At 43.0% G+C, this 26714-nt stretch overlaps 1 protein-coding gene across 7 annotated transcripts in view; it reads left to right on the top strand.

Moving 5' to 3' along the window:
• Nucleotides 1-240: 240 nt before the first annotated feature.
• The window catches only part of COMMD7 (COMM domain containing 7), a 40013-nt gene continuing 13539 nt past the window's right edge, over nucleotides 241-26714 (top strand). Inside the window, exons 1-9 of one of the 7 annotated variants that reach the window (XM_036924707.2) lie at nucleotides 251-416; nucleotides 6428-6478; nucleotides 6581-6683; nucleotides 15155-15211; nucleotides 15293-15330; nucleotides 15784-15874; nucleotides 16189-16238; nucleotides 16635-16683; nucleotides 17202-17963. In XM_036924707.2, coding sequence (XP_036780602.2) covers nucleotides 333-416; nucleotides 6428-6478; nucleotides 6581-6683; nucleotides 15155-15211; nucleotides 15293-15330; nucleotides 15784-15874; nucleotides 16189-16238; nucleotides 16635-16683; nucleotides 17202-17278 — 600 coding nt within the window. In that variant the 5' untranslated portion in view covers nucleotides 251-332 and the 3' untranslated portion in view covers nucleotides 17279-17963. The other 6 variants (XM_057502888.1, XM_036924708.2, XM_036924709.2 and 3 more) reach the window with 6 other exon arrangements.

Below are 26714 nucleotides of genomic sequence, written 5' to 3'. Positions count from 1 at the left end.
TTTATAGATAGTGAAACAGGCTCAGAGAGGCCAAGCTCTGTGCCCAGGGGTCACCCAGCGGGAGATGCGGTAGGGAATCCCGCGTTTGGCCATTCTGCTCCGCGGGGCTCTCCTCTGGGCCCAGCTGCAGCGCGCGTCCGAGGCCCCGCAAGGCCGCCCCGCCCCGGGGTCCGCGCACGTCCGCGAGGGCATCTCCGCCCCGCACCCAGCCGGCCGAGGGAGGAGCGCGGCGGCGGGGCGGGCCGTGGCGAAAGTGCGGCTGCGGAAACGCGGCGAGGCCGGCGGCTGCGCAGGAGGAAGCCGCTGGAGGCGGCGAGACCTGCGGGGACGCCATGGGCCGCCTGCACTGCACGCAGGACCCCGTGCCCGAGGCCGTGGGCGGCGATATGCAGCAGCTGAACCAGCTGGGCGCGCAGGTGGGCCGGGCGGCCGGAGCGCGGGGGCGCGGCGGCTGCAGGGCGGCGGCCCGGCGGGGCTTCGGAGAGCAGAGGGAGGGGATGCGGGCCGGGCCGCGGGCGTCTGGTGTGGGTTGTGGCGTTAAGGGGATTCAGGGAGGGGCTATGGGGAATTGGGGTGTAGCGTAAAGCGAGTTTTGGGGGTCGAGAGATCTCGGGAGGCCTAAGGGCAAGCCGAGGGGTCCTAGGGTGGTTGTGGGGACCCAGAGGTGAGACTTCCGGGGGGGGCCTGGGGACGAGGAGAGTTTTCGGGTCTAAGAAGAGGGACTGAGGTGATGAGGCTGAAGAGAGTTTGGGGAACTGAAGTAACAAACTAAGGGTGGGGGAGCCTGAAGGAGTTTGGGGGAGCTGCGGAGTTTGGTGGGCCAGAGAGGGACTGAGACGTTTAGTAGGGAGGCCAAGGGGACGTGGGGAGACTAGGAGGGTCCCAGCATCCACAGAGCGGCGAGGGGAACCTGTAGTGGAGGCATGTAGTCTGGAGTCCTATGTGATGCGTGGCCAGGCCAGAGTGGGGCTGTGGGGGCTGAGCGCGCCGCGTCTCAGGCGAGGCAGTGATGACAGCTCCTCCGCCCGCCCATTAAGGGAATGCCCTTTAGTTCCCAAAGAAAGAAACTACGAGCTACGCAGTGGAGGGTCCTTCCCTGGTGATAGTGGAGCTGGCAAAGCCGTTGCTCTTTTTTCCGACAGCAGGTGCCAGCCTGGCAACTTTGAGGGCTTCCTGCCCTTGTGCCGGCTGGAATGCCCCTGGGATATCACCAGGACAGCCAAAATCGGTTAATGACTCTTCTCACCACAGCTGTAAAGGTGCATCTCTTTCCCCCACTGGGTTGTGACCTCCGAGGAAGTGGGACCCATCTCTTGCTCGCCAGCATCCCCCACAACTTAATGTTTTCTCATAAAACAACACTAATTAGAATGCCTGTTGTGTTCTAAGGCTGTGGTGTCCAATAGAAATAAATTGCAAGCCACATGTCTAATTTTACATTCTCTAGTAGCCACATATAAACATTGAAAGGAAATTAATTTTAATGTTTTCTTTAAGCCACTGTATTGAGGTATATCATTTCAGCATGTAGTCCATATAAACAATATCAATGAGATATTTTACTTCTCAGTACTAAGTTTTCTAATTCTAGGGTGTATTTTGCATTTACAGCACTTCTCGAATGAGAATAGCCCTTTCCAAGTGTTCAATAGCTACATGTGGCTATTGGCCACTATATCGTACAGCATGACTCTTCTAAGTGCTTTTATATATATTATTAAGTTACTGAGTCTTTGCAAGCACTCTAGGAGGTAAGTTCTATTATTATCCCCATTTTACACATGAGGAAACTAAATCACAGAGTGGTTAAGTAAAAACAGCCATCATTTATTGAGCATGCATAGTGTGGCAGGCACTATTTTAAGTACTTTATGTGTAACAACACCAAAAGGTAGGTGCTATTATTGTTCCCATTTTACAGATAAGAAAACTGGTTCAGAGAAATGAATTGACCTGTTAAAGGTCAGGCAGCCAGGAAGTTTTGGAGCCAGGAATTCAGGACTGGATGCCCGACTTTGGATCCTGGGGAATTAAACACACTAGAACAGAGTTTTGTAGATGATCTTCCCAACCAGGTCACCTAGCTTTTACTTGTTTATGTGATGGGGTTTTCTGGAAAACTTCCATCTGGAGAATAAAGAAGATTCTGTTGCTAAAAAAAAAATCCTTTTTTCAGCTACCAGATTGTATGATCCCCAAGGTTAACTCCAACTTGGTATTCATGGAAAATAAAAAAAAACTACTTCCTTTAAGATCAGAGCTTGATTCATATTCTAACTTTGGTGTACAGTAAGCATTCAAAAAATACCCACTAAGTGAGCAATAAATGGTGATGCCAACATTAATGCAATGGTTCTCTTTCTCCTTGAGGCCTAGACCTCAGACTTTAAAATAAATTGAGAGGATACTCCAAGAAGTTTGATATCCACAAAAAAAAACCCTTGAAACACACTTAGCCTTTACCTTTGTTTTTAATATGGAAAGCTTTTTCCTGATGAGCAATTACTGGAGTCCTTTGGGCCATATCATTTACTTTTGTTGGATGATTGAACTTCTTTTGAATACCCACTTTATTAATTCAATTTATTTTGAAGTCTGAGGCCTAGGTCCCAAGGAGAACAGAAATTACTGTATGAATGTTGGCTTCACCATATATTGCTCATTCAGTGTTTATCTGAATGCTTAGTGTACACCAAATAGCCACTAAACCCACACGGCCTCTTGTGCTGGGGAAGTTGTGATCTGTCGGGCAGGTCAGAAAAGGGAGACACAATACAGTACTAAGTATACCTAGTACTCTCTGGTGCCTGGAGTCAGTTCTAGGTAATGTGGAACCTTGAGAATAGGTAGGATTAAAATATAATCATTTTTAGAATATGAGAGGAAATTTAGAAAGCAACACACATGGTTATAAAATTCAAACAGTATTTGAAGGTATGAAATTAAAATAATATACCTGTTTCTCTTGTCTGCAGAAGTCATCATTTAAATAGTTTCTTGTGTATCTTTATAGAAAAAAATTCTGCACCTGCCAGCATATGTATGCATATCCTTCAAAAAAAGTTTTTAAAAAGGGATTGTGCAATATTCCTTGAAATGGGTCTATGTAATTTATTTAACCAGTCCCCTATTACTAAACACTTCAGTTGCTTTCAGTTTTTTGTTTTTATGAACAATCATGTCAACAAACTGCTCTGTGTAAGTGTGTCTGGGTTTACTTTTTGGAACACATCTAAGGGTTTACTTCTTGGAATGGAATTACTAGGTCTATTGTTATGGTTATTTAAAAATTAGACATGGATTGCCAAATTGCCGTTCAGAACGTTTTATCCTGTCATCAGCAGTGTGAGCATGTCTGTTCCTTGTGCTTTTTCACCAGCACTGGTGTCGTCAAACTTTTATTTTTGAAGATGTGATAGGTGAAAGATGGTATCTCCTAGTTTTACTCATCTGCATTTCTTATCTGGAATGATCTTGAGCATCTTTTCATATGTTTACCGGTGAGAATAGTTAAGATTTTGATTTGTGGATAGTTAGGGCAGGTGAGCATTCCAGGGAGAGACAGCTATGCAGTACAAAGGCAAAGAATGGGGAAAGTGTTTAGGGAGGATTTATCGAACACATACTTTACACTTAAAATAATTAAGGTGCTGTGCCATACCAAGCCATACAAAGAGCCTTCTCTTCTAGATTGTGTTCCTTATCAAGATTGAAAATTCTGAATGCCCCTAGGGCAGGTTCCGAGAGGGAGCCTCAGAAGTTAAGAATCTGGGTAGGTCCCTTTCTTGTTGGGAGTGTCATGGTGCCTTGGGAGGGCTTTGAAGGATAAGGAGGGTTTGCGGAAGTGGAGATAGGGATGGGGGCCATAACCTTAGCTTTAGGCCTCTCTTGAGAGGAGAGATAGGAGATGAGAACTCACCAGAATGTTGAGCCTGAATGCTGGACTAAGGCCTGGAACTGGAAAAGCAGCTGGAGGGCCTCTCAACTGCCCCATTTTTTTCTTAAAGGCCATTGATGGCACAGAAAATAGAGTTGGCTAGAGCTCTGACAGTTTACAGATTTGCAGCAAAAAAAAAAAAAAATTAAGGAAATAAAGGAAAACTCACAAACAGTTGGAGGACATGTTTGTAAGCCAGTCCTGACTGTTCTTGTTCTTATATAGAATCAGCGGTTACGCAAGGCTAATAACCCATGCTAATACCAATGCTGCAGAAAGACCACCCCTGGATCAGCATTGGTTAAAATGTTTCCAGAGAATATCAATGAAATTTTGAGAAAACAGACACTTTTATGCCATTGGCTGGTAGGAGTGTAAATCTGTGCGACTTCTTGCAAAGCAATTTGGTAACATTTCTCAGAATTTAAAATGCACATGTCCTTTGGCCTAGGATACATTTTAAGAATTTATCTTATAGATGTATATGTCACAAAGAAATGTGTGGGAGGATACTTATTGCAGCATTGTTGATGATAATATCAAAACACAAACACACATATACACACACTAGTGTTCATCTCTAGGAAGCTAAACTATACTATGTCTATGCAGTTGAATGCCATGCAGTTATTAAAAGAATTGGATAGATTTATATCTGCTGACATGATTGATCTCTAAAATCTAATTGAGTGAAAAAAGGCAAGGTACAGAGAGAGAGTTCAGTATGATCCTATTTGTATTTAAAAGAAATGAAAATAAAATGAGCAGAATGGCACAGAGGTGTTAGCAGTAACTACCTGTGGGGAGCAGGACTAACGTATGGGGGCAAGGAGAGAGAGAGAGAGTCATTTTATTTTATCTTTTATACTAGCTGGGTCTTTTCAGAAACTTGCACATATATTACTTCTATATTTTTGAAGACTACTTTCATATTTTAAGATAAAATATATCTCAGAATAAAATAAGACAGCACTTGCTGTGGCTTTATGTGGAGTTCAGGGTGTTAACAGCAAAAGGGACAGATGTGTTTGACAATCATATTACACATACAACTTTGGGAATTTTGAACTGAGGTATCTGCCTGTAATCTTTTCTTTTTTTAACGTTGTGGTGTTTTGGGAAGGTGGATCCAGTGGTACAGTGACTCTGGTAATGGCTGTGATCATTGCTGCCATGTGTTTAGCCTCTAGTCTGGCACTGTGCTGGAGGCTTTGCATGTGCCCCCTTTCGTACCATTCTGGGAGATTCGTGTTACAACCTTTGTTTTCCCTATGGGAACTGAGACAGAGAGAGGCTAAGGGACTGACTTGCTCAGAGTCACATGGGTGGTCAGTAGCAGAACATTGACCCACATCTGGATCTTTTAAAGTCTTGTGTCCTGATTTTCCCTACTGTGCCACACACACTGTTCACTAGGAAGGAACATGGGCAAATATTGATACGGGTCTCAGATTCCTTGGGCCTCCGTGACAACATACTGCAGCCTGGGTAGTTTGAACAACAGAAATCTATTTCTCACAGCTCTGGAGGCTGTTAAGTCCAAGATCAAGGTCCCAACAGATTTAGCTCCTGGTGAGAGCTCTCTTCCTGGCTTGCCTTAATGCTGGGTGCCTGTGACATATATCTCACAGAGAGTGAGCTCTGGGGTGTCTTCCTCTTCTTACAAGGGTACCAGCCCTATTAGATTAGGATCCCACCCTTATGACCTCATTTAACCTTTGTCACCTCCTCACAGGCCCTATCTCCACAAATAGGAATTTAGGGGTTAGAGTTTCAACATATGAATTAGGGGAGGGGTTGCAGATGTTCAGTCCTTAAAATGCAGTACCCATAAAGAGAAGAGTCCCGTGCATAAGAGACTAAGAGACAGTTCTGAGATCATGTATAATAAAGTGTTAAACTTTACCTTTTTGTCATTTACATAACAAATACTGTGGGGAAAAAAACAGACAATATGGATAGACAAAACAGAAGAAAATAGAAATCACCCCAAATCTCACCACAGAGAAGAAAATGCTTTAAAAATCAAGATGAGAGAAAGTTTGTATAGTATGTTATCATTTGTGTGGGGAGAAAAGAAGAGAAATTATATTTGAAATGACTATGTTTGAATAATAAACATGTGTAAATATAAATGAAAAGAAAAAAGGAACAACTGCTATGAATGTCTGGTGAGTTGCCCTTTTAGGCCTTGTGGGTGGGGGGCTGTGTGTTTATATTCGGACCCTTGAGGTGGACTTGTCCTGGTATGTGCACACACTCACTTTCTCAGTACATATCTCCCAAGAATCCCAATAAAGCAGGTGAGTTTTTCAGACAATATGGTGATGCAGAGATACTGCCACTGGTGGTGGGGATTGTGAATATTGTAACTTTAAGATGGTCAAAACAGGTATCAACACCTGTATTCTTCTCTCTTATGGGTCTGTAGTTGGGTGGAATCCCAGAGCAGAGTTTTCCTAATGTTCTGTGTTACTCTCTTCACAGCAGTTCTCAGACCTGACAGAAGTGCTTTTCCATTTCCTAACTGAGCCAAAAGAGGTAATGTATCTTGTGTCTACTAGGGTTCGCGAGTTGTGGGTGGGTCTACGGTCTTGAGATGCTTAGAAAGGAAAAGCCTGGTTTGTGCTGTTCCCTCTGCAGGTGGACCGGTTTCTGGCTCAGCTCTCTGAATTTGCCACCAACAATCAGATCAGTCTTGGCCCCCTCAGAAGCATTGTGAAAAGCCTCCTTCTGGTTCCAAATGGTGAGTAGTCTCTCTTAGCAGCTGAGGCCAGGGATATTGTACTTGAACATTCCTTTAGTCCACAGAGTCAGCAAGTGTGCTCTGGGCGCTGAGCCAGAGCATTCAGTAGCGATCCAGACATGGGTGAGACTCGCAGTCTAGGGAGAGAAGCCAGGTAGACAGATAACTGTGATAGGGTATAATGGAGGTACAGCTCAAAGTACAGAGTGCATCCTGGCTTCAGCTCCCACACTGTTATCTGGCCCTCTACATGATAAGAACAGAAATTAGGAGTAAGCATTTAGAAGCCTTTATGGCAATTTGACAGTCTCTTGAATCTACTGATTTTTAAAAATGGGGCTTGTATATTTTTTAATGTGGCAAAATATACATAACATAAAATATACCATTTTAACTATTTGGGACATATTTTTGCACATGTTTTTTCATTTCACATTTCTAGGAATTAATTTTCACTATATTTTACAAAAGTTATCAGTCCACAATGGATTGATATATAACAGATAGGTCTCCCACCATAGATGGTTTGAGAAGCAGAGTTTGCCTAGAGCAATCAGGAAAAGTTTCTAGCCGGGAGGGAGGTATTCACAAACGTTCAGTTGTAGAAGAATCCATCACAACACTTTATGACAGAGAAAAATTAGAGACAAATTACCCTGCAGCTAGAGATTGGCATAATGAGCTGTGGTCCATCTTTACAGGGGAACATCCATTGTGGTAAAAAAAATTCATGGTTCTGAGTTAGGTGTACCTGGGTGTGAATTCCAGTCTGTCACTTGCTAAGTAGTGTGACTTGGGCCAGCACCTGATCTGTCCAACCCCCAGCACCACTCTCTCCCTAGCACATTTTAGCTTTTCCACCCCATCTTAGCTTTTCTTTGGTGGGTGTGGAGGACTTGTTTAGAAGAGTAATTGAGAAAATAAGATACTTAGCAGGTACCTCGGTAAAAGGCTCTTATTATTTTTCAAATTATGTAGTGATTTTAAAAGATACTGTTGAGGAAAATGTAATGATATGGAAAACCTTTCACAATACACAGTTGTAATTTGCAAACCTGTCTACTGCAATCCTGTTTGCAAAAAGAAATAAAGAATGCTAACTGTGGCTATGTCTGGGTGGTAGGACTATAGATTGTTTTGTTTATTTTTGGCTATGTACTGTTGCTCAGATTTATTTGGCGATTTAATTAAAGTTAATTTTATTTAAAGAGAGAGGTGAGATTTGAACCCAACCAGCTGACCAGGCTGAGAGGAAGTAAAACAGCATTCCTGGGTTTACACACTCTAAAATTTAGTAATAACCTGATTTTTCCAAGCTCTCAACCCAATGAGTTGGGGGCTTAATTTGTTTGTACCCCTCAGGCACCTTCCTGTATCTTAGTGTAGATCCTTTCCTTTGTCACTTGTTTCTGAGGTTCTAGGGTCTTAAATCAGAACATCTCTGAGGTTTCCAACTATGAAATCTTACGTCCTCTGTTTGTGTGATTCTTGCATTTTTTGCCCTCAGGGCAGGTTAAGGTCTTGTGAACCACACGTTGGACAGGAATTTGCAGTCTTTTTGAATGCAGAAATAAATTTTCATTGCAAACTTGCAACAGTGCAGAGCTTGCAACAGTGCAGAGCTGTGGAAAGTCAAAAGTGAAAAGCTGCTTTAACTCTCATCCTCCTCTTATTTCTAGACACAATCACAATATAATTCTGGTGTACATCCTTGTATATATATTTTTTTATTTTTTAAACAGCTTTATTGGGATAGAATTCATGTGCTGTATGATTTACCCATTTAACGTGTACAATTCAATGGTTTTTAGATCTTCCCAAGGTGTACATCCTTCCTGACACTCAATTTTAGAACATTTCATCAGCTCAGAAAGAAATCCTGTGCCCATTAGGAGTCATCCCTATCATCCTTGTATATTTGTATGTGCACTGACTGACATACACATATATGTTCATGTAGTTTTGTTTTTCATAAATGGTAGTAAACTGTAGAAGTGCTCTGCAGCTTGCCTTTTTTCATACCTAGTACATCAGGGAGATCTCCATCAGCTTCATTCTTCTTACCGTTGTGGTGTGCCAAGGACTGACTGAATCTATCTTCTTTTAGTTAATCCTTTCCTGTTACTGGATGTTTTAGTTGCTCCGACTTTTCACTCTCAGAAACATCCTGTTGTGAACTTGCCATGTACTCATGTATGCGAGCATTTCTGTAGGATTGGTGTCCCGGATGCAGACCCCAGGTCTTTATTCTCATTTTCTGGCCTACACCTGTGGGGTTTGTCTGCAGGTGGAGACCTGTCTATCCAGTAGTTGTTGTGGACACTGATTTTCCTCTGGTTTCTCACAAGAGACCTGTCGTGTCCCTGCCTCTATTCTTGCCTATCTTTTTCATCTCTTTTCCCTACGCAACTCCATCCTGCCATCCTGCCTGCAGCCCTTCCAGCCTTGAGCTCCAGCCCCTGTGCTGCCTCCTACAGAGAGCCTTCCCAGACCACTGCAGTACACCGTGACCTCCCCTTCCTCTCAGCTCCAGAGAGATGTTTTTTATCTGCAGTTACATGTTGGACCACAAGAATTTATGGTTTTCTATTGTTCATGCTATTTTGTATGTGTCTATCTTGTGGCTTTAACAGATAGCTAGTTCCTTGAAGTCAGGGGAGGGTCTTGTACTTCTTTCCTGAGCCACAGTTACAAGTAATGATATAAATCAGGTGCTTAGTACATTTACTAAGTAATTAGTACTTAGTACACTTGAGATCCTGTGACCTGCCAGGGCATGTTGGGTGTATATTTTTCAAGCTGGATTGATTGTATCAGTGTTTAGAGCAGATAGTTTTCTATAGATGCAGAGAACACTGGGGAACTCAAAACATACTAATCAAGAGGTGGGCTTTGCAGGCTTACTTGGATTTGAGTGTTGATCACATCACCTGTGTAGCTGTTTGATCTTAGATAAATCAACCTCTTGGAGCCTCAGTTTCATATCTGAAAAATGGAGTAATTAGAGCAGTTTATAGTGGTGATGTGAGGAATAAATGAGTTAATGTATGTAAAGCATTTCATATAGTGCTTGCTAAGCTTTAGCTTTATTTATTGATAATTCAGTTAATTTCATTCTTATGCCTCCATATCAGATTTTGAAATAAAACTTTCCTTCACCTAATGGAAAGGATCTGAATTTGCCTCTTGACTGTTTAATGTGCCAAAGCTTTTCAAACTACAGAATTGAAGTCTTGGGTTTGCTGTAGTTCTCAGAACTCCACAATTTCTGGGGTTTTTTGTTTTTTGTTTCTTATTGTTGTTCTTATGGCAGTCTGAATTCTGCAGTTTTCTTGCTTGAATTTTCCACTTCTTCTTGAGCATCTCCTCTGCACCTGAGTATAGTGTGTTGTCTCGTGGCCTCTTCATCCTTTGGCCTTGTGTGTCATTTTCTTTCTAGGCCAGAGGCTGCCATCCCAGAACAAGTTCTTAGTCCTTCATGTTTTACTGTGGCAGTTACATTTCCACCTCTGTTCTCCCACCCCAAATTCCAGCTTGCCCTGGAGTACTTAATTTGGCATTCGAGGCCTTTCCCAGGGTAATCTGAAATGTAAGGGCCCTCAGGCCCTCACCCTCTTCCTTTTCCCTCAACCTGGTTCTACCTGTGGGTTTAAAACCTTGTTGTAGAAGTACAGTTTGTTAGAGCAGAAGGGGCCTCCAGAACCCTCCAAGTAAGTCTTCCCCAAATTGATATTTTCATCCAGAAAAGGTCAGACAGCGGCAGTGGTTACTGTCCATCCACCCCAGCCCTGGAACTTCGGAGAGTCACACACACACATTCCCATATCTCAGGCTCTGAAAAATCCTGCAGTAAAAAACCCAGCTTATCCAATATATTGTGAAACAGGTAACCACAGAACCCTTTTTTTTTTTTTTGGCAGGGAGGGTCAAGTAAAAGCTTTGTGAAGTGCAGGGCTAGCCCAGTCTTTGTCTTAGAGATAAAGAAAAGAGTCTTAAAGAGAGGAAGTGACTTAAGATCTTACGGTGGAAAAGCTGGGGCTAAAACTTCTCTTGATTGGCTTAAAGTCGGGTGGTGGTTTTTTTTTTTATGTTTTTCTTTTACTATTTAGTAATTCTTAAAAGCACCTGATTTCAACAGTTACTAACCTATAACCAAATTGTTTCATATGTACCCCACCCACTTCTCACTGCTCTCCAAACTGGATTATTTTAAAGCAAATCTCAGACATTGTATCATTTCATTCCTAAATACCTACTTATGTATCTCTAAAAGGTACAGGACTTGTTTCCCTTACCAAAGCACAATGCCATTTCAAATCTAAAATTTTAAAGTGCAGTCAATGTTTAAATTTCTCCCTTGCCTCATGCATTTTGTTTATTTATAGTTGTTTGTTTCATCAGGAACCAGGGAGGGACCCCACATTGCATCTGGTTGCTAGATGGCCCTTGTATGCTTTCTTGCCACTGTGGCTACTCAACAGCTTTGAGATCTTGAGCCAAATCACTTAATTCTCTGAGACTTGGTTTCAAAAAATGGAGCTTCTAATACTAGCTCAAACACTGTTATAAGATGGAGAAGGATAATGTATAGTGCTAACCACTCCAATAAGAGGCAGCTGAACTGTTGCTAATATTATAGCTGTCGTGACTATGCGTTGTCTCCTAGACACAAATAATGCCTTGATTACAAATATATGGCACTAGGGTATTTAAGCCTAGTTTTATTTTAATATTTAGCAAGATACCTGGCCCATGTGGGTGCTCAGTAACTAACTGTTTTTTAAGAACAGGTGATAACTACCCCTTCTAGTCCTGAAGTTCTTTCTGGTTGGGAAAAAAGATTAATTCACATTGAATAATATCACCAGTGGTATTTAATCAAGTTTTGAACCAAGGTCCCAGGACTGCAGCCTCAACCTGCTGTAACTTTTCTCTGTGATACTCTGTGTGGCTTACTTATTTGTTACATTATTGTTATAGTCTTTCTCTTCCCAATAGAATAGTCCTCATGAAGGCAGAGATTGCGGCCTTTTGGCTCATTGCTGTTTCCCAGCATCTGGCCCAGTGCTGGCGCATAGCAGGTGCTCAGTAAATGGGTGTACAGTGACCGTGGCCTCTGTAACCTCACGAGCCTCGAAGGAGTAGATTCAGCTGGTCAGCCTTCAGGGTCAGTAATCACTAATTGACTGTGGCTCTCCACCCTCTCCCATCTTTTCCTCCAGGAGCTTCTAAGCCTTCTCACCAGGGCTTAGTTCTGTTCTAGGGCTTCCCTAATTTCACTGAATAAGCTTATGTAGATTTTTGGCTAGAAGAACAATGTTTGCTGATTTTTCAACTGTGTCCTGGCAACCGACCCCACACTGTTTGATGGCAATGAGGGTTTGCCTAAGGCAACTGTTGCAGTGAAAATTGGTACTCAAGGACTTTATAAACCAACGCTGATAGTTACCTGTGCTAAAAGAAGGACAGTGTCAAGTTTGCCCAAGTGACTTAATTCTGGCAGCTATAGCCTGAAGTTAGTATAGTTTTCTTTCCATCTGACATAGGGTCAAGGCTGCAGGCCTGTCTTGTGCTTAGGACAAAGGAATCACTGAAGGAAAATGCTGAAAAAGAAGTTAAAAGCTCTAGTCAACAATATTATATTATAAACTTCAAAATTGCTAAGAGACCAGATCTTAAATGTTCTCATCACAAAAAGGAAATGATAATTATGTGACGTTGCAGTGGCATTAGCTAATGATAATTATATCACAGTGTATCAGTGTATCCAATCAATAAGTTGTGCATCTTAAACGTACAGTGTCATATGTCAATTATATCTCAATAAAAAGAAAGAAAAGAAAAGAAAGAAAAGTTAAGGGCTTGGGGGCTAGCATGATGCAACGTAGTGTACTTCAAAGTTTCTAAGTATAGCTCCTGCCTGGCCGAGGAAATGGCAGGACGGAGGACCAAATTGCTGCTTGGTCCCTGCCGCTTGGCAGCCTCCATTGTCAGTCACTGTCAGGGCCCTGCCTGGTAGTGCTTCGCCAGGACAGTGTCTCAAAATGACCTGGAATGTTTCTTAATTACAGGGAAGTACAAGAAAGAAACAAAAATGGCTCACAATTCTACCACCTTAACATTAAAAAAAAAAGTCTACCTGTACCTAGAAAATTTTAAAATGATAGAAAGGAAGAAAAATCCCACCCAGTCCCTTTCCTCAAAGATATCTACTCTTAAGTTTTTTGTGGATATGTCCAGAAAAAATGTGCCTTACACCTGCCTACTTAGTTTGGATAAAGATATCATTCAAGCTAAATAAATAAGGACCTATAACATACCCTTCTTTACTTACACAAAAGGGACCACACTGTGCAGACTCTTCTTTCCTTTTCTAATTTTCATTATATTTTGCAAATTGATACATCAAGTGCTGCCTTCTTTTTAAAAGCTGCATAGTATTTCATTGTATGGATTCTTTCTTTCAGCATGTTAGTATTGAGTGTCAACCAATAAAACCAGTGCCAGGTACTTTTCTAGGAGCTTGGGACACAGCAGTGGGCAAACAGATTAAGTCCTTGTTCTCATTGAACTGACATTCTAGTGGAAAAATTAGCAATAATATATAACATAAAGCTGGGTAGTCATAAATGCAATGCAGGAAAGTACAGCAGTTGTATAAGGGTACAAGTGAAGAGCAGCGCCACTTGAAGTAGACTGGTCAGAGATCTTTGCAGAGGTGAAATTCAAGCAGAGGCCTCACGGAGGAAGGAAATGAGCCCTATGAGGATTTGAGGAGGAGTGTTTGCAGCCAAGGGAACTGCAGGGGCAAAGGCCTGGGGTAAGAACCTGTCTGGCATATTGCAGGAAAAGCTGGGTAACAAGGGTGAGAGCTTAGGAGTTCTAGAAGAGGCCAGATCCTGCCGGGCATTCTAAGAGCTTTGGGTATTAACTATGTATGAAACTAGAGCTTTTAAGAGACTTTTGAGCAGAGGAGAGACATGGTCTGACTTAAGTTTTTAACAAAACCACTGTGGCTCCCAGGCTGTGTAGATGCACCAAAATCAGCCCACTGTTCTGACTTTTTCTCTCTATCACCAAAATTGCTAAAAAGCTTTCCACATGTATCTCAGAGTCCTTTGGGGGGCATATCTGCTGGGCGAATTCATGGCAGTGAAATTGATGACTGTGTGCATTTGCCAAATTTTCTTCCCCCAAAGCGTAATCTTTCTGATTTTTAGTTCCCTGGTAAATGAAGGGTTTCAGTAATAATCTACATTTCAGAGTACTTTGGGTTATCAAGCAAAATATTGGAATTGAATTGGATATACACTAAAGAGCTGTATACTTGGTGGTTATGAGTTAACTGGATTGGCTAGGAAGTAGCCCCCTTCTCGGAGGGCCTTTATGGCCAAGGTTTCCTGGGGTCTTGCCTCTTTTATTTCCCTGTGGCTTCCTTGCTCAGCCTGATTTTGGAGATAAAAGATTTCCTCCCTTTGTTTACATGGTTTATTTTGCAGGGGACAACAGCCTTTAAGATTGTTTTTCTGGAGTGAGGTGAGGGTAGGGACTTGGATTGAAGGTATTAATTACTTCAGGGCCTTCCTTGGGGGGGTAGTGGATGTCTTCTTTTTCTTTAATTAGTCATCTTCTGCAAGGCTCAGAAGTAGAACATTTTGAAGTGGTTGCCAAATTATGACTCTAGGCTGTAGCCTGCAGGTTAAACATTGAGAAGCTCAGATTGCTGGCAACACTTTGTTTTCAGGAATTGGAGCTTGCAAGTAGAACAAAGCAGCCCCCACAGGGAGTGTTTCCAAGGCTTCTGAGGGGGGAAGGTTTGACAGCCTGCTCTGGAAGTAACTTGTGAATTGTAGAGGCCAAACTGTTTCCTCCTTGGTTTACCTCCTGAGAGCTGATTTTCTATGGCAGCATTGTCCCATGGAACTCTGTAAGGTAGAAATGCTGTGTAATCGGCACTGTCCAGAACTATAGACACTGGACCCACTTGAAGCAGCTAGTGCAAATGAGGAACAGAACTTTAAATTTCATTTTATTTTAATTAAAATTTAAATAACCACACGTGTTTAGTGGTTATGGATTGCACAGTTATGGTTCTAGGCTCTTGCCCCTATGCCCAACCTGACATTGAACTCCCCTACTTTGCTCTAGGAATCTGTGGCCTTAATTCTTTTATCAAATGAGGTGCTTACTTCCCCAAGTCCACAGTCTTTTCTGTTGTCTCTGACTTCTTCCCGTACTTTCTGGAGGGGTAAACACTTGTGTTGTGCGATAAACAAAATATGCTGTCTTGTTCTCCGGTTGTTTCAGATGCGCCTCTTCTCTACCCTGGGATTGAGATCCTCACAGAGCTGCAGCTGAATCTTTGCACATTCCTTTGGTCCTCTGTGTCACATGGCTTGTGCCCATTAAATACTTAACTGCTGATTGATTAATTGATGCGTCCTTTTAAACTGATTTCTCCCGTTTCCCAGGTGCCTTGAAGAAGAGTCTCACAGCTGAGCAGGTCCGGGCAGATTTCATGACTCTGGGTAGGTCATCACCAAGGTTGCTCAGGATGACAGGCCTTGTGGCTCTTTATCATGTTAATATGTGCTTCTGTTCTCTTACAGGTCTTGGTGAAGACAAAGCCACTTACTTTGCTGAAAAGGTATCGTAATTCCTCTTAATCAAGGTTAATTAAGATCGCTTGCTTTTATTTCATGAAAAGAAACAAATGGAAAGTGCCAACTAAGGAAAAACCATCAATCATTATATGTCACTTTCCCAGCTTAATGTTTTTCATTTGGTTTCATACAATGACATACATGCAGCTTGTAAACAGCACTGTTCCTTGCATCTCTAATTTTTTTCTCTGATTTGACTGAATGTAAATGTCATTAGGTTTTTGTTCCACCCTGAATTAAATCTTGGTATGAAAAAAATTATATTGTCTCTGCCCCTCTACTTCCGCATCCCCCAGATCTGTGCATATGGGCTGAGCCCTTGGCTCTGCATTCTTCCCCATGTCTGTATAGATGCTAAACGTTGCTATGCTGGAAGCAGAATGAAGAGGGGGGATTTTTCCCATTGTTATGACTTTGGCTTTTTGCTTTTGTTCCAGTGGAAGCAGAATGCCTTCACCCTTGCTCGATGGGCCATAGGCCAGACCCTGATGATTAACCAGCTTATAGATATGGAGTGGAAATTTGGAGGTAACTAGTTAGAGCCAGTCCTGGGTAATTTGGGCAAGGTGGGGTTGGGTTGCAGAAGCTTTCAGAAAGCTTTGAGGGGAAGACATGGCCTCAGTCCTCAAAGACTGTTGGGGCGAGTCGCTGCTTCTCTGTACTGCTGTCCACATTCAGCAGCTGTTTCTGTCCATGCGTCCCGATAAATTGACTTCCCAAAGAGCCCATTTTGCTGTCCTCATACTCACCCCCAAATGGCTTCTGCGACAACTTGCAAGGATTGGTGTCTTCAGAGTAGGTCCTCAACCCATCGCTTACTGTTTTTCTCTTTTGTGCCATAGTGACATCTGGGAGCAGTGAACTGGAGAAAGTGGGAAGTATTTTTTTACAAGTAAGTCTTCTCCTAATCCTTGAAAATGGGTATAGCTTTGACTTGGTAAAAAATTATGAAATCTACACTGGTTTTCTTTAAATGTGCAGTTAAATAGATGTTCCACTCATGTGCCTTTTTATCTTAGAACAATGTGGTCAGCCAAAGATGTGGCCACCAGAGTGCCTACTATCAGCTTGGTAGGATCCTGGTACTAGTCTTAAAAGTTTGATTGTTCCTGTAATCATCTGAACTGTTAGAAGTTTTGGTGGATGATGCAGATAGCTCCTGTATAATCCTCAAGTTAGAAGCTGGATGCTTTGATGTTTAAGTGAAAGGGCTTCAAAAATTTCTTTGCCCAGTTGTCATTGTTTTAATTTAAATTTTTTTAATTTCTTTTTTTTTTTTTTTGATCAGTTGAAGTTGGTGGTTAAGAAAGGAAATCAAACTGAAAATTTGTATATAGGTGAGTCTGAATTCCTATTTGAGCCTTTTCATTTTTTCCGTGTTCTTTCAGTGGGCTCATGAAGCTCACCACAAATCATTATGATTTGTCGTACCGAGGTGTAGAATAACCATTCCAGTGCCTTTCCTCTCATAAGTAATAAGCCATCAACAGGTTGGAGACCCCACATTTGAAGAGCCTTTTTGAAAAAGGGAAAGCGAGGTAAAAGGAATGACGAAGATTGATGAGCAAGAAGCTCCTGGTGTAGAAGTCCCATTGAATATCCTGAATGATGCCCTTTCATCTCTTTGTGCTGTGAAGTTAATGCCATTTTTAAACCCCCCACTTTCTTACAGAGCTGAGAACCTTTCTGTGTTCAAGGCTCTCAGTTCTTTATTATGATCGATTACCCATCAAGAGCTGCTTGGATGTACTAAGCCAAAAAAGAAAAAGAAAAATCTCTTGGTTGGAAATTAATTTTCTTGGATGATTCTGTGGAGTTGGAAACATATACCTGAAGCTGAATTTTCTCTCCCCAGAATTAACCTTGCCTCAGTTCTACAGCTTCCTGCATGAGATGGAGCGAGTCAGAACCAGCATGGAGTGTTTCAGCTGATTTTTGTCCCCCTGCATCTCCACCTCACCCTCCCTCTTTCTTGCCCCCTTCTTTTCCATGAGGGACTGTGCTGAGAGGCACCTCACTCACAGCCTCTGGGGTGCTGACTGGGTCCTGCTTGCTCCTTGGGAGCCCAGGTGCAAAGGTTTCTGGAAAACAATAGGATTAAGCATTAAAGAGCCTTACACAATTCCTCTGTAAACTCTTTGTTAAGGGAACCTCCACCACCTATCTCCCAGGACACTTTTTAGATACTCAGGCTATTTCATCACAGATTTGGGGGAGGAAATAAGTGAGTCACCCCCGTATCAAAGTTCCAGAGTAAATAAATGGTGCCATCACTCAAGATGCACACTGATCACTCTCCCCAGCAAACAGCAAGGTCTTACTTATGGCTGAAGAAGAGGTAGACCCTATGAGTGACACACTTGGGGAGCCCCTAGTGATGTTTCTATAGTACGTTTGTGGTGGTACACTGCAGTTCAGTTTTTAAGGGGGACCATCTGTGTATAAATACATTTTTGGTCTGTTCTGAAAAGAACCAAAGCCAACCTCTGTCCTCATCTCTAGTTCTGCCTTGTAGTGTTGTAATGAGGAGGGCCTTTGGTGGCTATTTTAATTTGTTTTGATTCAGGCTGACCTCCTCTGTTGGTCAGTTGATAAATAAAAAAGGTTCTAAAGAAAAGGTCTGAATCCATTTGTCTCTGTGCATGGGTTAAAGTACCATCTGCCTTGCAGAGAGCTAGGGCTCTTATCTTCAAAATCATCCTCTTGGTTTTGGTCCAAAGTTGGAATTTGTAAGAGTAGTTCAAGGGAATCTCAGGTTAAAAACATCATGAAAAGTGTAGCATATGGATGCTTTGTGTTCAGATGACTTTAGCCCCCAATCTAGTGCCTGACTTCTCCTACCTCCCCCCTCCTCATAAATATTTTTAATTTTTGAGTAGATATTACATGCCCATGATTCAAAAGATAGAGTGTAAATATATTCTCACCCCCATTCTCAAGTTACCTAATTCCCTTCCCCAGCAGTAACCACTAATTAATTTATTCTGTATTCTTTTGGAGATATTTCTTGTACTTGCAAATATTTAGGCATGGAGTTAGACTTCTCTTCCCACATAAATGTTAGCTAACTGTACCCACAGCATCCTGAACCTTACTTTTTTTCTATTTAGCTTAGACATTGTTCCACATCAAACCAGAGAGAACAGCCACATTCTTTGTGACAACTGTACCATGTTTCTTCAAATGGATGATTTATCTGACCTGGTGGGTGTTCAGTATGTTCCCATTTTTTTTCTTATAAACAGTGCTGCAACTGAATAGTCTTACATATATGTCATTTCACATGCATGGAAATATATAAGGTAAATATATGGATGTGGAATGGCTAGGTCAAAGACTGTGTGCATTTGTCAGAGTATAAAAAGGAATAAAGCAAAAAGGTCCCTCTACCCCATCTCCCATGTACTCAGTTCCCCTGCTGTTAGTTTCTTAGGCATCCTTCTGGACGGTCTTTCCCCTACACATAAGCAATAGGAATTTTACTTTCTGCTCTCTTTTTTTGTTGCTTACACAGATGATTATACATATATATATATAGTGTTCTTAATATATCTTGGAGATCTCTCCACATCAGTACATAAAGAGTCACATCCCCTTCTGTGCTTGCAGCATGTTCTGATATGTGGATGGGTCATAACTGTACAGAGGGAGGTTGATTTACTGTAAATGTTTGGCTCACATGACTGTGGAGGGAGGCTTGGTAAGTCCAAAATCTGCAGGGTGGGTCAGCAAGCTCGAGGCCCAAGGAAGAGTTGCAGATTGACTCCAAAGGCAGGCAGTCTGCTGGAAGAATTCCTTCTTGCGGCAGGAGGCAGAGGAGTCAGTCTTTGTTCTCTGAAGACCTTCAACTGATTGGATGACGCCCACCCACATTATGGAGGGGAATCTGCTTTATTTCGATTTAAAAGTCCACCAATTTAAATGTTAGTCTTATCCAAAAAACACTTTCACAGAAACATCCAGAATAATATCTAACCAAGTATCTAGACACAGTGGGCCAGCCAAGCTAATATATGAAATTAACCACAGTGCCAAATTGACCTCTGTAGAGATTGTTCCAATTTATGCAAGATTACTGTCCACAAATACCAAAGAAGAATAAATTGGCATCTTTGGACAATGTCCACATGTGTCTGTGACATTTCTGAGGGTCTCGTGCCTGAGACCATGAGACTCTAACATAAAAAAGAATTCTTAGAATGTCAGAACAGGAAGATACCCAAATTACAATCTAGTTAAATCCACTAGTTTTACAGATGGGGAAATGAAGTCCTGGAGACCGAATCTGTGGTCACTGGTCGGTGCTGCTCTGTGAGCCATGGCGGTCCTGAGAGACCTGAAGAGGAGTCAGCCTGGCCAGTCATCCTGGGCTGGGCCCAGTCAGGGGGCTCCATGAGAGCTGCACCCAGCTGGATAGAGTCGACCAAGGAGCTCCTTGCCCAGTTCAGGCCTTCCTGCTCTGCCTGATCACATGGCTTCCTGATGGCTCCACCTCAGTCTTCAGCTTTGTAGTTTCTGTGTATGAACTTTTAGATACTGCCTGTTCCTTGTATGAACATTCCTATGGGCAAATCTCATGTCCAAACAGATCCAAAGGCTCATAGCTCTCCATGGTATCCAGGCGTCCAGACTCCCTAACACACCAAGGCCCCATAGTCTGGCCCTGCCTGCATCTTCTACCGTTCCGTCTCTACTACCTCCTGGCAGGTGTCCTGTACTGGAGTGTCTGGTCTACCAGACTGCCGACAGCCACCAGATCATGAGGCTGTCTGCTTCTCCCCTTGGACCTACAGTGCTTCCCAATACTTGAAGACGTAGCATCCAGGGCACTTCTGAGGGCCTCCCCTGACAGCTCTCGGCCATGACAAGGGGACCTCAGTGCAGAGGCCGGGAGTGTAGGCGCTACAGTCAATGCTTGAGTTCCCGTCCTGCCCCTCTGCTTACCAACCTTTGTTCCCCCATTGGTAAAACAGGTAGAGTCCTCCCCTTGCGGGGTTATTGGACAGGTCACTGAGCATAAGGTCTGCTCAACTAATGGTGAGCTATTCATTATCAAATTACTAAAACTATTTGTTTCCAGGATCATCCTCCCCACTAGCTTGGGAGCTTCTTGATAAAGAGACTTGTTTTTCAGCTCAGTAACCCAACACTTGGCATCAGTCAATTTTACTCTTCCCCACCTAGTAACAGGTCCTATTGGTTGAAATGAAATGAGGCTGCATGTAAACCCTTCTGGCAGGACTGCTAACTTGTCTGGCTTTGGAAGAATAAACCTAGGAAAGTTGACTTGATTGTTGGTCAGTTTTACATAGATCATAGGTAAATCTTTAGTGTAAGGTGGCCAGGCTGGGCACCCATCCTTCAGGGGACCGTCTTGCAAAAGTAATTGAACATCTCCTTGCTCCTGATTTCACAAATATTCTTGGAGCACCTCCTATGGGTGAGGGCTCCACTGGGCCCTGTGGGATAGGGTGGCGAGCTATGTTTACCGATAACTGACAGTTGTTTTTTTCAGCAGCCCTATTTCTATGCAGGAGGAGTTATGTCCTCACTCCATTTTGCTATAGTGCAGGTTTCATTATGAACTCCAGGAACTACTCAAATCCCTCTGCTGTATTGGAATTTTGTCGCAAATAGACTCTATTGAATCGAGCATTGATCAGGGCCTAGAGGCTGTCAGATGGGGATTTTGCCGCAATGCTGGGGGATTTGAGCAGGTTCCTTCTTCCTGTTAGCACTTCATCTTCTCATTGATTCACTCTTGTCCTATTCTGCTTAGAAATCTGCTGTCTGTTAACCTAGTTTTTGGCTGTAGGTTATTCTTATTTTATATTTTATTTACTTTTGGAGCATAGTGTTCATTAAGATGGCAGTGGTCAGGCCCATAGAAGATCAACCAGAAATACCTGTTCTTTCCCTGGAGGAAAAAGGACTGCCCTGGTTGGGGTAGAGGAGACATTCACTGTTCAATTCTGACACTTGTTTCTTTTAACTGAGGATATTTGAAAACAAAACAAAACAAACAAAACCCAACTGGTGATGATAAGGAAAATACCCAAACAGTCCAAGTGGTCAGCTGCTTCCAGTGGGACTGACTGCCTCATACACAAACATTTGCTGGAGTATGGACATGGTCTTTCCATAAAGCAGATAACCCAACAACAAATATTTTTCCAGACCATATTTGGTCTTTTCTGAATTGCATTTTTTTATATTTGTCATATTTCACAAAGATACTTCAGACTTGCTGTGAAAAATGCTACAGATAATGTCTAAAAGATGCTAAAAATGTCTAATGGATGATACCTTATATTTGGATGACACCATACTCTTTGTAGCTCTCTTTGAGGGGAGTCTAGTTTATTAAAGTGTAACTCACATAAAGTAAAATTCACCATTTTTTTTTGGTATCATTAACCTACAATTACATGAGGAACATTATGTTTACTAGACTCCCCCCATCACCACATTCCCCCCACATACCCCATTACAGTCACTGTCCATCAGTGTAGTAAGATGCTGTAGAATCACTACTTGTCTTCTCTGTGTTGTACAGCCCTCCCCGTGTACCCCCCACATTATACATGCTAATCATTATGCCCCCTTTCTTTTTTTTCCTCCCGCTTATCCCTCCCTTCCCACCCATCCTCCCCAGTCCCTTTCCCTTTGGTAACTGTTAGTCCATTCTTGGGTTCTGTGATTCTGCTGCAGTTTTGCTCCTTCAGTTTTTTCTTTGTTCTTACACTCCACAGATAAGTGAAATCATTTGATACTTGTCTTTCTCTGCCTGGTTTATTTCAATGAGCATAATACCTTCTAGCTCTATCCATGTTGTTGCAAATGGTAGGATTTTTTTTCTTCTTATGGCTGAATAATATTCCATTGTGTATATGTACCACATCTTCTTTATCCATTCATCTACTGATGGACACTTAGGTTGCTTTAAAATTCACCATTTTTAAGTGTACAATTCAGTAAGTTTGATAATGTATATAGTCATGCAACCATTGCCACAATCAACATATAGACTATTTCCATCACCCAGAAAGTCCCCTCATGTATCTTTATAGTCAGTCCCGTCCCCTTACCCCAAGTTCCAGTAACCCTTAACTTAAGCTGGTTCCTGCCCCCATAGTTTTGTTTTTCAGAATGTCTTATAAATGGAAGCAGTCACTATGTAGCCCTTTGTGCCTAGCTTCTTCCACTTGGCATAATAGTCTTCAAATTCATCTATATTACTGACATGTCAGTAGTCTTTTCCTTTTTATGCCTGGCTTGTATTCCACAGAATGGATACATCCCAGTTTTTTGTTTGTTTGTTTCCGTTTACTGGTGACCAGTGAAATGGGTTGTTTCCTCTTTGGTGATTATGAATAAAGAAGAGCGCTATTGCTTCCATATTCCTTCCTTCACATCCATCATCTCCTTTGAAGCCCAGGACACACTAAGAGTTGGGTGTTGGTTAATCAGTGTCTGGGAAAAAGGACACACCAAGGGTTACACTTCCATGAGGTCACATGTTGATAACTGGAACCTTGGTCTAACTCCTGACTAGAAAGGTTCTTGTTTGTTTTTTATTGCGATGTAATCCACATTCCATAAAATTGGATTTTAACAGAACTTAAATTGTGAAGTATTCCACAATTAAACCCCCACTGAAACATCTCCAAAAATATTGTTTTTCTCACCCCGTGTTAAAGTAGGAGTAATCTTAAAACATCTGTTGATCTGAATTGGGCTCTTTTGAACCATGGGTGCTCCTTTGATGAATAAAAGGTTTAATAATTCAAAAATAAACTATAATTTATTATAGCAAATAATTGAAAACAATCTAGTACTGGGCAATAGGGGGTTGGTTTTATATACATTATGGTATAGGTATGTAATGGAATCACATGCCGCCATTGAAACTGATACGGAAGAAGGCAGTATTATGAAAAAGATGATGATCATGATGTGTAGGGAAGAAAAACCAGGTTATAAAACAGATCAAGGTGAACCTACTCTTGTAAAAAAATGTTTACATAGAATTATAGGTTTTTAATTTTTTTCTTTAGCCTATCTGTGGTTTCTAAATTTTTCGACATAAGCATAAATTAGTGTGCTCTATTTATAGAGGTAATACCTATACAGTGCCCAATAAAAAATTAAACTGAACTGAAAAAGATGAAAAATAAAAACAACTTCCTTCCCCCCAAGATGGAAAAAGAAAATTTTTGCAACCCAAACAACTGAACTTCTTCCACAGCAGCTACCTGAATTATTACTAGATGCCATGTTCCTAATAAGGCCCTGATGGTTGCCTGTGTTTTAACCAGCCCTCAGAGGGTGATTTTGATGTACACTCCAATTTGAGAACCACTGGGTTACATCATCCCCTGCTTTTGAGAGGCCCCTAAATACGTCTTTAATAAACACACAATATGCCAGCCCAGTAGGGACCCTGCCGAGATCCTTCTAACAGACCGCTCTGGATCACGGGCTGTGGAGCTTTGAAATCAACCTGCAGCTGGGGACATCTCCTAAAACACCCTGGCTTCCCCCAGGAGCACCTGGTGACTGTCACCCTTAAATCTAGTGAAGAGTTTCGTCTGTTCTCTTGGATTAGGGGGTTCTTCGTTGTTGTTTTTTTTCATCTTGTATGAAACTGGGCAGGTTTGAGATTTTACAGAATGCTTTGTCTGGGTGTCAGAGGGAAGGGGAGACAGATTCTTTCCTTCATATCCTGGCATATTCAGTTCAGTCACTAGGTTCTTTGAGCTGCTCACCATGCATACGGCCGCCCCAATTTCAAAATTCTTCCTCCTTGTCCTTTTGGGAACCCTTATGCCTGTTAGATGTTTCCCATCAGTTTTTGGTTTGGAAGCCACAGTCCCTGTAACTGTACAAGGCATGGTGCTGTGGCAGTGAGGGTGCAATGAATTAGGACACCTGGCCTCTTACCCCCAAGGAATTTGAAATCAAGTTCAAGAAACTCAAGTAACACGCAAGAAATTGTAAATCCATGAGAACCGTCTGAGTGGTGGATGAGGATGCTGGGTTACAGAGCCTGGAGGGGAGAGGTTCTGACTGGTCAGGGAGGCCTCACTGCAGCCTGGCTCAGAGTCAGGCCCAAAATGGGGGACTGTCAGGGCCACACTTCCCTTCACGTGGCTTCTGTGTTGAGGGAGATCAAGAAGCTGCCTCTGGCCTCTTTGAGAGACCCGTTTACCTACTGTTGACTAAATAAAGGCTTACAGAGGCTTATGGAATAAGGCAGCTTTCACATCAAAGGGCTCTTACAAAACAGCTTGGTGATGAGTTAAGTACAAACGAATCAGAAACAGATGGACTCAATTTCCTAGAAAATACCCCTGGGCTTCAACAAGAAGAGGGAACGTGCTCAACCAAAGGCATTGTGGGTTTTTGCTGATCCTAAAATCTGCTTGACAATTTTGCCTGAAACAGAGTTGAGATGTTGGGACTAGTCAGACTCCAAGTCATTAAAAACTCCAGGCTGGAATCCTGCAGGCACATCAACTGATGCCCAGCAGCCCCTCACCAGCTTCCCTCAGTGGCCTGGAAGGATACCCTGTCAGCTGGGTCCTGCTTCAGGTCCGCAAGAGCTGGACAGAAGTGCCAGTGAGCCCTTCCCTGACTATAAATGGATGGAATTTAGATGAGCTCCAAAGACCTTCTCAGCACAGGTGTTCCATGAGTATTAATAATGTGTAATTGCCGACATTACTGAGTGATCCTTACACTAGGCGTTGCATTAAGTGCTTTGTATACATTGGCTTGAATTACTGCTTTTAGCAACCCTGAGTTAGAACTGTAATTATCTCCATTGTACAGGTGAAGAAACTGAGGCTCACAGAGGTTAGCTTGCCCAAAGGCCCATAGGCAATACATGGTAGTCTGGATTTGAACCAAATGATAAGGCATCTCAGTAATTTCTGATCTCATGCAGCTTCCTACCCTTGGTTTGGTACCGAATCATCTTCTCTCTGACTGCCCTGTCTGCTCTCTTCTCTAAGAAGCCTTTTGAACCTGGCCAAAGTAACCCGAAGCCACACTCACCCTTGCTTACCCTCTGCTTCCCCAGACCCTTCCATGTGTCTCTGTTAGATGCTGGGAACACTCAGGGAGATGGACAGAGACCCCAGCGCACTGTGCAAGATGCCCACTGGAGGAAGCATGGGGGGCATGCCCTAGGAGCCTTGAAGGAGCATGTCTGACTCAGCCAGGGGAAGATGCATCAGCAGGAGGGGCAGACAGGCAAGGTGGAGTGCTGCTGAGGGGGACAGTATTGCCTCTGCAGGGAGGGGGTGCTTGGCAGCTGTGAGAACTAGGCATATTAAGATGTTGGAGCCCCAGGGCAAATGTTGGGGAACAGCAGGGAGGACGCTGTCTTGCCAATGGGTTTCAGCCCCAGGCAGTTCACTATGGATTCAATGTGACCAAAAAAATGACAGTAGAACATTCTTGGTGCGAAAGGGTTATACCCAACTTTATTTCCACTGTAGCAGGTCAATCACTAGAATCCCATCTACTCAGAGCGAGTCTGCGAGCAGCAAGCCAGTCTCTGCCTCTGGGCCTCTCTGCCCGCTCAGGCATCTCAGTCTCTGTCCTCGGCACTGCCACCACTACAGCCTCTGCTCTGCTCTCCTGCAGCCTTGCAGTGTGCCACTGGGTCACCCAGAGCACTGGGCAGGGTTCTTTATATAGAGTCAACAATGACGTATTGCCCACACATGTGTAGTGAGCTAGCCAACAGGGACCAGGTAAGAATCCTGGCCACAGGAACCTTCAGTTTATCCACAGAGGCCAAGAGGATTGTCAGGGGCCAGATCCTAGTAGCTGAACCTCAGGACTTGGTCCTAAGGGAGTCATGGACAGGTGTGAAGCAGGAGAGTGATAGCATCTTCTCCGCCTGTCTTCTGGCCTCGCCCTCCTAGCTGTCTCCCAGCTTGAGTGGGAGTGGAGGCCTCAAGGACAGAGGATATGGCCTGCACAGCCCAGTGTTCACCAGTAGTTCTGGTAATGGCAGCTGGGTGGCCTTGGCCCTGAACATCCACCTCCCACAAGATGATCCAGGTCCTCTGACTTGGGTCAGCTAGAATAGTCTAGACAGCAAGCATCAGGGCAGTGATCTGCCTGCACCACAGAATCACCTGGGGAATGTTTGGTGTGTGAGAAACAAGGAGCCCAGGGGGGCTGAAGGAGAGCTAGGGGGCATGTAATTCCAGTGGAGATCAGCAGGGCCCAGGCACGCGGGGCTGTGATAAGCAATCCAGTTCTTCATCAGGAGAGCAACCTTCATTTTATCTCGCAGGTAAGGGAATGCATCAGGGTTTGAGCGATGGGAAACGAGAACAACATGGCAGAT

Source organism: Manis pentadactyla, chromosome 5 (assembly GCF_030020395.1).
Source record: "Manis pentadactyla isolate mManPen7 chromosome 5, mManPen7.hap1, whole genome shotgun sequence".
NCBI lineage: Eukaryota > Metazoa > Chordata > Mammalia > Pholidota > Manidae > Manis > Manis pentadactyla.
This window is presented reverse-complemented; position numbering and strand designations above follow the sequence as displayed.